This window comes from Pogona vitticeps, chromosome 2, assembly GCF_051106095.1.
Source record: "Pogona vitticeps strain Pit_001003342236 chromosome 2, PviZW2.1, whole genome shotgun sequence".
NCBI lineage: Eukaryota > Metazoa > Chordata > Lepidosauria > Squamata > Agamidae > Pogona > Pogona vitticeps.
The window spans coordinates 14,409,089-14,421,148 of record NC_135784.1 but is presented as its reverse complement, the minus strand read 5'-3'; the positions used below and the strand labels follow the sequence as shown (position 1 = coordinate 14,421,148).

The window sequence follows — 12,060 nt, the reverse complement described above, 5'->3', positions numbered from 1 at the left end:
AACTCTTCGGAGTATAGAGTACCCAGAAACGCTTTCCCGTTCCCTTGTTCTGGTGGTACCCTGGGACTGTACAGCGTGCACAAGGTTACACAGGCTGGCTCTTGACTTAGGGAACAAAGTAGTGAATCAAACCTCTGAATTATATTCCCTGAGCTATACTACCAGTGGTGTATGTATGTTTTAATCTTCTTGTGTACATAGGCGGCAACCTTTACTTGTAAGTTGGGCATCAAACTCTGTCTTGTATCCTATTTCTTCAATTATGTCTGAGATTCATCTCTTTTGCTTTTCAGTGGAAGAGTTACTTGGCTACATTCTGGGGGAAAATGGATGGGAATAGCAAAGCTCCATGGGAGCTGCATGGAATTAGAAGACTGCTAGTTTTTAAGACACCCTGTACAGTGCCTAATGAAGAGAGACTACCAGTCCCCTAGTTCCTGCAGCTTCTATGGGATTTAGCAAATCTCACCCACTTTCTTCCTCTCTATCCTAATTGGCCACTGCTGCAGAAAATGACTTGAAGGGTCAAAGGTGTAACTCCTCTGTGGATTTGGGTTTTTGTTTACAGCTGTCAGATTTCTGTTTGGGGAAATTCATGGTGAATTATGGGAGTTGCAGTGCGAAATTTATTTGTTTAAAAAGTACCTGAAAAACATAAATTCAGGAAGCACTCTATGTTTTTTATAAGAGTAACAAATGTATTTCCCTGGACTTGATCTTAACAAAACATGATTATAGTCTTCATCTAGATAATAAATTCTTCTAATGCTCAAAGTGTGAATAATTTTGCATCATTCTCAGCTGTGTCGATTCTTCAATGATTTTTAATGTACATTCTCTGTTCAAAGGTCTCTGTTCACTCTCCACACTTCAGCAACATTTCTCCCTTTTTCTGGATTCTGTGATGAGTTCTTAGACTTGCTCTTTGACGGAAGCTCTTTCCACACTGCAAGCATTTATAGGGTTTCTCTCTTGTGTGGATTCTCATATGGGAAACCAAGTACCTGCTGCGACGAAAGCTCTTTCCACATTCTAGACACTTAAAGGGATTCTCCTCCAAACAGGTGTGAACAGAGGTTGCTTGTATTACGGAAGCTCTTCCTGCATTCCAGGCATTTAAAGGGCTTCTCTCCTGTGTGGAGTCTCATGTGGGAAGTGAGATGTTCCTTCTGATAAAAGCGCTTTTCACATTCCCAGCATTTATAGGGTTTCTCTCCTCTGTGGAGTCTCAGATGATGAGCAAGACCTGTGCTCTGGCTGAAAGTCTTTCTGCACTCCAAGCACTGATCGGGTTTCTTCCCTGTGTGGATACCTTGATGGGAACTAAGGTTGCTTCTATCACTGTAGCTCTTCCCACATTCCAGACATTTATATGGTTTCTCTCCTGTGTGGATTCTCATATCTCTTTCCATGGACAAAGAATTTTTATTTATTTTTAAAGTTTTTATTTTTCTTAATCTACAACATAAACATAAAATACATAAACCAAAATACAAGTTGACTGTATTTCCCACTACTATAGTTGGGACCTCTTGCAGTAATCCTTTTCTTCCTCTTTCTTTCTTCTTCTTTCTTTCTTTATTGTCCTCTTCTCACAAATTCTTATAGAGATATTTGCTGTATTCTGAGCATTTATATACCTTCCTTCAATTATGGGTTTCCCAGTGAGCTTTTAGACTGGCATGACAGTTGAAGTTTTCCTTGCACACAGAGCACTCAAGCCTTCCATTGCTTTGATCCATTACTTCTTTGACAGAGATTCCTTGGAAATTCCTCAAGGGGGAAGGGAAAGAGTCATTCCTTTGTTTCCAACTGGTTTCAGTTTTCCTTGTCTGTTGCTTCTCCTCTTTCAGGAGCTTATAAAGGAGAAAATCAAAACCCACATTCACCAAAAACAAAATAAAGAATCTGAAATGGAAAAAAAACAACATAATGTAGGAGGATATTTATTAATACAGTATGACTGCCTTATCCACTGATTCCCTTATCCACGGCCTCAAAATATTAAGAATCTTTAAGAAAAATCCTAGAAATATATATTTCTGAAGGTGAAGTTACCAGAACAAGACACTAGATGGAGCCAGAAGCCACACTATATACAGTGGTGCCTCAACCAACGGACTTAATCCTTTCCGGAATGATGGTCGTAATTCGAAATGATCATATGTCGAAGCACCATTAGCCATAGGAATGCATTGGAACGCGATTAATCTGTTCTGACCGTTGGTCGGCGAAGTGGCTGCTTCTTTGTAGCTCTTTTGCCCCAATGAAAGAGCTACAAAAAATTTTCCCCAAAAAACCCAAACAAACAAAAAATCCCCGAACATTGCAAGCCCCATGGGACACACCAAAACATATGAAAAATCACAGCACAGAAACATATTCCCCCAGCCCAAACCTATCCTGCAAAACCCTGTAAATGTACTTACTCAGAAGCAGAAAGCAGCACCAGTCACTCCCAAACCTCCTCCGACGAACACATTCTAATCGTTGGGACGAAAGAGCTACAAAGAAGCAGCCACTTCCCCGACCAACGGTTAGAACATTTGAATTCCCCGCCTTTTCCCTTGCCCTTTTCTGGTTGTAACTCGAAGCTCTGGTTGCAAATAGAAGCAAAATTTTGTGGCCAAAGCTGGTCGTAACTCGAAATAGTCATAAGTCGGGAGCGTCGTAAGGCAAGGCATCACTGTATACAGTCCTCTTCACAATAGAAACATATTTCCATTATGTCATTACCAGAAGTGGCCACCAGGTGGAGTAAAAGACCATGCTATTTACAGCATTCACTATTAAAATTGGGTTCTCTTCAGTGGATATAAAAAATTTACACACCTGTGTTAAAACGTCAAGTGTCTGTGATGGAAAAAATGGGACAAAGATAAATCATTTCAGAACTTTTCCCACCTTTCATGAGTCTTATGAACTTTGCAACTCAGTTCAACAAAAAACAAATCTTTTACGTGGAGGGAAGTAAAAATAAAAAAACTGAAATAATCCCTCACTTATCCCCACCGTGGCTCTCATACGGATTGATATTTAAAAATGCACAAAGTTCCAGTTTTCAGTAATTAAGCTGCAGTTAACAAAACAATTGTATTGTGTTTTTGCTTTCACCTGACAAATTACAGTGGTGCCTCGCTTGACGAGGATAATCCTTTCCAGCAAAATCGCTGGAGAATGAAATTGTCGTGAAGCGAAAGTAAAAAACCCATTGAAATCCATTGAAAACTGGTTCAATGCATTCCAATGGACGAAATACCTCAGCGTCCAGCAAAGATCCTCCATAGAGTGGCCATTTTCTGGTGCTTGTATAGTGAAGAATACGTCCTAAAACACAGCTGGGAGCCATTTTGCACAGCGGGCAGCCATTTGAAAACTCGACGATCAGCTTTTTTGATCATCGTTAAGTGAAAAATCGCTTCCCGAAGCAGGGAACCGATCTTCGTTAAACAAAAAAACCCATACAAAGATCATACTCATCGTTAAGCGATTTCCTTGTCTAACTGTCATGCGGGGAACCACTGTATTGGATTTTGTAATTCATTTTCCTTTTTCGTTGCACCTGTTTTAAACATATTTTTAAGCTGCCCAGAGTCCTGCAAAGGAGGCAGATGACCAACAAATAAAATAAACGAGACAATAAATAAATGTATAATCATTTTAATTGCTACTTTTATTACAGATTACTCTTCAAACTTTCCTTTATACTACATTTTGTGTTCCAGGTCATTTACAAACATCAAGAGAAGAGATTTAATGAACAAGCAAATGGAAAACAATGTCAGCTGTAAACCCATTAAAATCAGTTGAGTTGATAAAGCAGGGAACTCGAATCATCACAACCAATATTAATGATCACTACCCTGCTCTTTTGTTTCGGGGCCTTTTAGAATCAACAGGATTTCGTCTAGAAAACAGGCTTTTCTAGCTACACAGAAGCCCATCCAGCTGCCATAATGATGGAACGGCTGAAACTCTGTAGCTTAGCGGAGGAACTCACCACTAGAGGAGGCCTGTTTGAATCATGGCAACTGAGGAAGGAGGGGATTTGCCCAATCCCCGCAAGAGTCAGTGGGCTTACTCTAGGGTGACCTTCGAGGCTAAGCAATAGGATTGCAAACAATTTAGCGCGACCCTCCTAGCAGGACCAGAATGGGGAGGGGCCTTTTTCAAAACCAAAGGCAAGCTTCAAGCTGCTGGGGTTCTTGTTTTTGAGCTTTTACAAAATGGGGAGCATCCAGGAGGAGGGAAAGAAAGTAAGGAGTGCATTCCCAGTCAGTTGAAGGAGGAGCAAAAAAGCAGGAAGGCAGACAGGAGAAGCCAGGACAGGGCTGACCCCCAAAGGGAGTGTGTCCCTGTTTCCCACGGGCACAGAGAGGGTGGCCATATATCATAAGGGCATATGTATGATGGTGTCTCTCTGTGTGTGTGTGTGTGTTTGCACCCCTAGCTGAGAAAGAGTCGCTTCTGGGGGTGAGAAAGCAGAACTCTCATCCCAGGCCAGTTGTTTGGGGACAAACGGGAAAAAGGGGCCTTTTGGGGTGTGGGGAGAAGCCTGGAGGGCTAATGTTAGAAAAGGAACCACATTTCCATGATTTTGTTTTGTTTGCTTTTTGGTTTGAAGAGACACTTGTCCAGCAGGCCGAGGCAAAGAGGCAGTCCTGAAACGAGCAAAACCAGGGAGCTGGACAGGGAACAGACTGGATTTGTCTTCAGTGTGGAAGAGATTGTCACTCTCGAATCGGCCTTCTCAGCCACACCAGACGCTGTTCCAAGACCTCCGTATAGAGCATGATAGTCTCTCAAGACTGAATGATGCCTACAGAGACAGAGATGTTTATGGTGTAGGGAAAAGGACAGTGAAGGGGAAAAGAGGACAATCCACGACAGTCATTAGAAAATCAGATTCCGCCACAGTGTTTCTTTGGGAACTACAAAAATCTGTTCTCGTTCTTTGTTTCTAGAGGAAACACAATTTTATCTTTCCCTGATGCAATGTCTGGAGGCAGACCTGCCAGGTTCTCACCAGGGTCAATGTTTCAATGGGAAAGCAGATGCCTCTCCTTCTTGAACGTCTCGTGACCCTGTGACAGAGTAGCGGTAATCCAGGTAAACACCAGGTTGTGATAACCAAAAAGATCTTCTCTGAGATGATGAATACGCCAAGCACCAGAGTAGTGTTGATAGCAGATATTGTATTATTTACAGAATATACAGGTATATTTACAGCTAAGTCTTTGTTCTCAGTTCCAAAGTAATGCACAACAGTTTTCACAGAGTTTAGTGCATATATCAGAGTCAATGTCCAGTAAATAAGTTCAATAGTCGTATACCATACGTTCCGTTTAGGTAGCTAGAGTTCCTCTTCAATTTCAAGCTCGTAGACACGGCTTCCTCCAGGATTCTCCAGCACAGGAACAAGACGACTCTTCTCCACTAACTCACCAAACAGCATCACCACCAACAACCCACCAATTGCGTATGCTTGGTCTGCTAGTTTTATCCCATGTATGACCAATCCTAGGGTTATAATCACAGCTGTTCTAATCACCTCAGCTGTATACATTCAATCTTTGCTTTTCTTTACAGTACTGATCCTGACAATTACTTATTGTCATGTACAAAATTTGATTTAACGATTCTATCAGGTTTAGCCTAAACCTGTCACCAATGTCGGGGGGGGGAAGGCCCTTTGAGACCTCTGAAGGTGCTGATCGTGGCAGCGGGGACCCCCAGGGAGGTCTCCCAGGGCTTCTCTGCCACCATGGGAGACCTCCCAGGGGCCAACATGGGAGGAAGCCCTTTGAGACCTTGGAAGGCACCGATTGCAGTGGCGGGGATCCCCAGGGAGGTCTCCGATGGCGGTGGGGACGCTCCCAGGGCTTCTCTGCCGCCATCAGAGACCTCCTGGTGTCCCCCGCCACCACAATCAGCACCTTCAGGCTTTCCCGGGGAGTAGACCTGGCCTACCGGGGGAAGCCCTTCCCTGGTAGACCCGGTCTACCAGGCTTTCCCCTCTGCCATCGGAGACCTCCCTGGGGTCCCCTGCCACCGCAATTGGAGGCAGCGCTCACCCAGCACCGGGAGGTTAGAGGCTAGAGAAGGCCGGGCGCTGGGCCGCTCGCCCACAGCTGCGGCAGAGGCAGCGGAGCGCCGGGAGGCTAGAGCTGACTGGGTGCTTGGCAGCTCACCCCTGTCCTCACAGTGGCTCTCATACGGGTTGACATTTTAAAAATCACAAAGTTCCAGTTTTCAGTAATTGAGCTGCAGTTCAGAAAACAATTGTACAGTGGTGCCTCGCTTAACGAGTGCACCGTTTAACGATTAATCCGCATACCGATGCGGATTTTGCGATCGCTTTTGCGATCGCATTACGATGTTGCCTATGGGGAAAAATCACTTTGCGATTTTTCCCCATAGGCAACCATTTCCCCCCATCTGACCGGCGGGAGCCTCTGAAGGACCGCTCCGGCCGCTCAGCTGGGGGAAAATGTCAGCAGTGGGCGGCGGCCTCGGAAGGACCCCGAAGCCACCACCCGACTGCCGACATTTTGCCTTCCCAGCTCTCAAAGGGGCCCCCCTCGACATTGGAGAGAACCCCTTTGAGAGCTCGGAAGGCTCTCAGCGGCAGCGGGGGCAGGGTAGGGTGGATCCGGAAGGCTTCCAGGCAAAGCACTGGAAGCCGTCCAGAACACACACACCCTGCTGCCGCCGCCGCTTGAAGTCACCCCGCACTGCCTATCCCAGTCATGCTAGCATGACTGGGATAGGCGGCGCGGGTCGGCTCCCGGCGGCTGGGGCAGGGTAGGGGGGTCTGGAAGGCTTCCAGTGCTTTGCCTGGAAGCCTTCCGGACACCCCCCCCACCCTGCCGCCGACGTCGCCGCTTGGATCCGCCCCGCGCTCAGCCGAGCACGGGGCGGATCCAAGCCCAGGATGGGTAGAAACGCCGGCCGGCTCTTGCGAAAGAGGGAGGTGGAGGTCCCCGAGCCGGCCGGTGTTTCTACCCAGCTGGGCAGCGGGCTCTTGCAGAGGAGGGAGGTGGCTCCCTCCTTGCAGGAGCCCACCTCCCAGCTGGGTAGAAAGGCTCTTGGGAAGGAGAGCAGGGACCTCCAGCTCCCTCCTTAGCAAGAGCCGCCGGCGTTTCTACCCAGCTGGGCAGCGGGCTCTTGCAGAGGAGGGAGGTGGCTCCCTCCTTGCAAGAGCCCGCCTCCCAGCTGATCGGCGGTTCCAAAATGGCCGCCAGTTTCGTGCCCCGCTTACTGAGGGCGCGAAAATGGCGGCGGTATGGAGGAACTTCGCTGAACGGTGAGTATGGAAGCCATTCCAATGGCTTTTTACTTTCCGTTTAACGAAGTTTTCACATAGCGAAGGTTAATCCGGAACGGATTAACCTCGCTATGCGAGGCACCACTGTATTGATTATGTCTTTGCTTTCACCTGAAAAATTGTTGGATTTTGTAATTCGTTGGCCTTTTTTGTTGCATCTGTTTTAAAATATTTGTAAGCTGCCCTGGGTCCTGCAAAGGAGGCAGATGGGCAACAAATAAAATAAACAAGACAGTAAATAAATGCATAATCATTTTTATTGCTACTGTTATTACACATTACTCTTCATACTATCATTTATATTACGTTTTGTGTTCCAGGTCGTTTACAAACATCAAGGAAAGAGATTTAATAAACAAGCAAATTCAGCTGCAAACCCATTAAAATCAGTTAAGTCGATAAAGCAGGGAACTGGAATGATCACGACTAATATTAATGATCACTATCCTGCTCTTTTGTTTCGGGGCCTTTTAGAATCAACAGGATTTCGACTGGAAAACAGGCTTTTCTAGCTACACAGAAGCCCATTCAGCAGCCCTAATGATGCAGCAGCTGAAACCCTGTAGCTTAGCAGAGGAAGACACAACTAGAGGAGGCCTGTTTGAATCACGGCAACTGAGGAAGGAGGGCATTTGCCTAATCCCCACAAGCGTCAGTGGGCCTACTCTAGGGTGACCTTCGAGGCTACGAAATAGGATTGCAAACCATTTAAGGTGACCCTCCCAGCAGGACCAGAATGGGGAGGGGGCTTTTTCAAAACCAAAGGCAAGCTTAAAGCTGCTCGGGTTCTCGTTTTTCTGCTTTTACGCAATGAGTAGCATCCAGGAGGAAGGAAAGAAAGTAAGGAGTGTGGGAGGAAAGGACCCCTGCATCCCCGGTCAGTTGAAGGAGGAGCAAAAAAGCAGGAAGGCAGGCAGGAGAAGCCAGGACAGGGCTGACCCCCAAAGGGAGCGTCTCCCTGTTTCCCACAGGCACAGAGAGGGTGGCCACATATCATAAGGGCATATGTAAGATGTGTGTGTTTGTGTTTGCACCCCTAGCTGAGAAAGAATCGCTTCTGGGGGTGAGAAAGCAGATACGTCGTCCCAGGGCCAGTTCTTTGGGGACGTAGAGGGCAAAGGGGGGGGGAAACGACTTTTGGGGTTGGGGGGAGAGGGCTGGAGGGCTCATCATAGAAAGTGAACTGCATTTCCATGGTTTGGTTTGGTTTGCTTTTTGGTGTAGGAAAAAGGAAAGTGAAGGGGAAAAGAGGACAATCCACGGCAATCATTAGAAAATCCCGCCCCAGTGTTTCTTTGGGAACTACAAAAATTTGCTCTGCTTCTTTTATAGGAAACACAATTTTGTATTTCCCTGATGCAATGTCTGGAGGCAGACCTGCCAAGTTCTCACTGGGGTGAATGTTTCGATGGGAAATCAGATGCCTCCCCTTCTTGAAAGTCTCATGACCCTCCAAGCATTTAAACTTTTCTCTCTCACTCTCTGTGGCTTCTTTGATGAGAAGCAAGTTGCACCCAGTGCCTGAAGCTCTTCCCACATTCCAAGCACACAAACGGTTTCTCCCCTGTGTGGATTCTCATGTGGCTTTTAAGGTTTCCGTTGAGACCAAAGCTCTTTCCGCATTCTGAGCACTGAAATGGTTTCTCCCCAGTGTGGATCCTCAGATGACGAGCCAGGCATGACTTCTGCCTGAAGCTCTTCCCACATTCCAAGCACACAAACGGTTTCTCCCCAGTGTGGATCCTCATATGGTGAACCAGGTGTGTGCTCTGACAGAAGCACTTTCCACAGACCAAGCATTTAAACCATTTTTCTCCATTATGGAGTTTCTGATGATACCAAAGGGTTGAGTTCTGACGGAAGGTCTTTCCACATTCCAAGCACTGAAATGGTTTCTCCCCAGTGTGGATCCTCATATGGGCAGTCAGGCATTCGCTGCGACTGAAGCTCTTCCCACATTCCAAGCACGCAAACGGTTTCTCTCCTGTGTGGATTCTCATGTGGTTTTTCAGGGTTTTGTTGCGGCCAAAGCTCTTTCCACATTCTGAGCACTGAAATGGTTTCTCCCCTGTGTGCATCCTCGAATGTTGATCAAGGTGTGCCCATTGACAGAAGCTGTTCCCACATTCCAAGCATTTAAATGGTTTCTCCCCATTGTGGATCCTCAGATGACAAGCCAGGGACGCCTTGTGACTGAAGCTCTTTCCACACTCTACACATTTAAACGGTTTCTCTGTGTCCGTTCCCTCAGGGAAAACAAGGTTCGGTCTGTGCTGGAAGCTCTTTCTAATTTCAAAGCTCTGAAAAGTTTGATGAATTCCGAACGGTGAATGATCCCAAAGACTCTTGGCACCTTCTGGGTTTTTCAGCGGTCTCCCTCCCATGTGCACTGTCCAAGCAGCACTTAGACTACAGTTATTTCCGTACAAAGAACATTTACCCGTTTCCTTACTTTTCTCTCTCTTTTGCTGGAGCAGGGCATCTTGCAAATCTCTGAGTGGAAAAGCAAAACCTTCATTTCTACTGTATGTATTTGCTTCACTTCTCCTTCCTGGAAGATGACTCTCTTTAAAAAGGAATGTTTCCAAGTCTTCCCAACACAATTCTTCCTGGTTTTCGCTGTGTCTTCCCTCATGGGCTGAAATAAGAGAAACAAAATCCCATTGGAAGGGGACACCTTAGGATGTTGAACAGGTTGGCATCGCCTCTGAGAACCTATGCACCCCAAATTTACCATAAGGGAGAATTTGGAAGGATACATGAGGAAAGAATGGTCTGTCCCCTTGTTGACTCTCAGACCTCCTGCACCCACAGTCTGATACTCTTAGAAGTCTGCCTTTCAGTCCCACGTCCTTTTCCTGTTTCTCTAAAGGGGCAGAGCTATCACTGGTCCTTTCCTGTCTCCTTTCTGGGGAATGTATCCATTAACGAGGATTAAGCTTTAGTCTTTTCCATCTGTGCTACAGAAAGAAAAACTTTCATAGCTTTCCTCTCTCTCATCTTGTGAAAGTTCACAGCAGTGATAGGCTACATATTCTTTGGTACCATTTGCACAGGGGATCTGTCGAATGAAGGGAGAAAAAGCAAAGCTCACCCAAAGACAACACATTTTTATGCGTCTCCTCCATGACGTCCCTGTGGCAGGCCCTTTGGTTCTGATCCAGCAATGCCCACTCCGCCTGTGTGAAATCCACGGCAACTTCGTCAAAGGTTACAGGACCCTGAAAGAAGAGGAAGCCTTTCATCCTCAGAGAGAATGCGGTTCTTCGACTCTCACCAAGTACCACCAAGAAAAGAATGAACACAACTAGAGATGGGCACGAACCAATTTGTCCCAGTTAAGTGGAGCAGCACAGGCAGAGATCAGCTGAGGAGGTGGGAAAAGCAAGCAAGCTCAGCTGAGCGAGTGGCTGATCTCATGAAGAGGTAGGGGAGGGGAGCCGCAGCACCTGTGCTACCAACTTTATGGCCCAACACAAGTTGGGACGAACCGGTGCATGCCCCTCTCTAAGCACAAAATGTGGGCTGGGAATCCAAGGCCAGCCTGAACCGTTCCCTGAGGAAACTGCAAGGCCATTTACTACACAATAGTGAAATAAGCAAATGGAAGGGGGCAAACGATAACCATCCGACGGGGCAAACAGGAAACAAAGGTGCCCAGGCTCCTTCCCCATCTCCCCATCCAATCCCCTTTACCTGTTCTGGCTGCACAGGCACAGCTTCCATTCCTCCGCAAAGGAGAGATGAGGGAGAGGTTCCCTGCATATTTTCAATGCCTGCAAGGAAAGATCTCTGATTCTTCACATGAATTTTATCCTCAACTTACTTAAAAAAAGAATTTTCCTACTTTGATCAACCAGTCTTTCATGAATTGCATGCAGGAGGCCTAAAGGGCCATTCACTGGTTTTGGAAAGATGCAAAGAAGGGAGATTGAGAAGAAATGGGCTGAATGGGTCTTACCCCATGAAAGGGCTCCTCCGATCCCCTCCAGCCTGTTCCTCGGGAGCAATGGCCTCTGCCTGAGAGACAAAGGGGAGTCCATTGCCAGAGGGGAGCCAGCGGCAGATTCTGAAGAACCCTGTAGAAAAAACAAACAGAGCAAACTCTGGATACCCAACACTGGAAAGGAGGAATTAAAAATTAAAAAACTAACAGTAGAGGAAAGAATATCAGATTTAGGAAGAAGAGTGGAAATGTTTAGTTAGGCAACTTAAAAAATATAGACCTGAACTCTCACCAGCTCCTCTTCCTCCTTCTTATCCACTCTCTGGCTTAGTAGGAAACCTTCCGCCAGGGACACGGCCTGCGAAGTGGTTTCCGGCTTGCACTCTCTGACCCAGATCTTCATCGCTGGTGGCAGGACAGCCAGAAACTGTTCAAGGACAATCAGGTCCAGGATTTCCGCCTTGGTGTGTTTTTCTGGCTTCAGCCACTGACGGCAGAGACGATGAAGTTGGCTACAGACTACTCGGGGCCCTTCATCCTCCTGGTAGTTGAATTCCCGAAAATGCTGGCACTGGACCTCTGGGTCAAGATAGTCCGTATCAAGGTTGTTGTGTCCAGTTCTTTCTGGGAATTCCTTGTTGCTCCAACCCTCCATGTCATTCAGCTCCTTTCCAGCTCCAGAACTGGCTGAGAACTCCACTTTCATCTCCAATAGGAGCCAAAAGAATGGAAGCAAATGGACCGCCTTTTCCTTCTGTAGGTAAAGCAAAGACAGAACAAAATTCAG

At 46.6% G+C, this 12,060-nt stretch overlaps 1 protein-coding gene across 1 annotated transcript in view; it reads right to left on the bottom strand.

Annotated features, from left to right (window-relative positions):
- Positions 1-841: 841 nt before the first annotated feature.
- LOC144587166 (uncharacterized) overlaps positions 842-12,060 on the bottom strand; it is a 31,267-nt gene continuing 20,048 nt past the window's right edge. The window contains 7 exon segments of the mRNA XM_078386781.1: positions 842-1,061; positions 1,063-1,501; positions 8,805-9,965; positions 10,422-10,548; positions 11,024-11,103; positions 11,289-11,406; positions 11,554-12,027. Of these exon segments, the coding sequence (XP_078242907.1) occupies positions 857-1,061; positions 1,063-1,501; positions 8,805-9,965; positions 10,422-10,548; positions 11,024-11,103; positions 11,289-11,406; positions 11,554-12,027 (2,604 nt within the window). The 3' untranslated portion in view covers positions 842-856.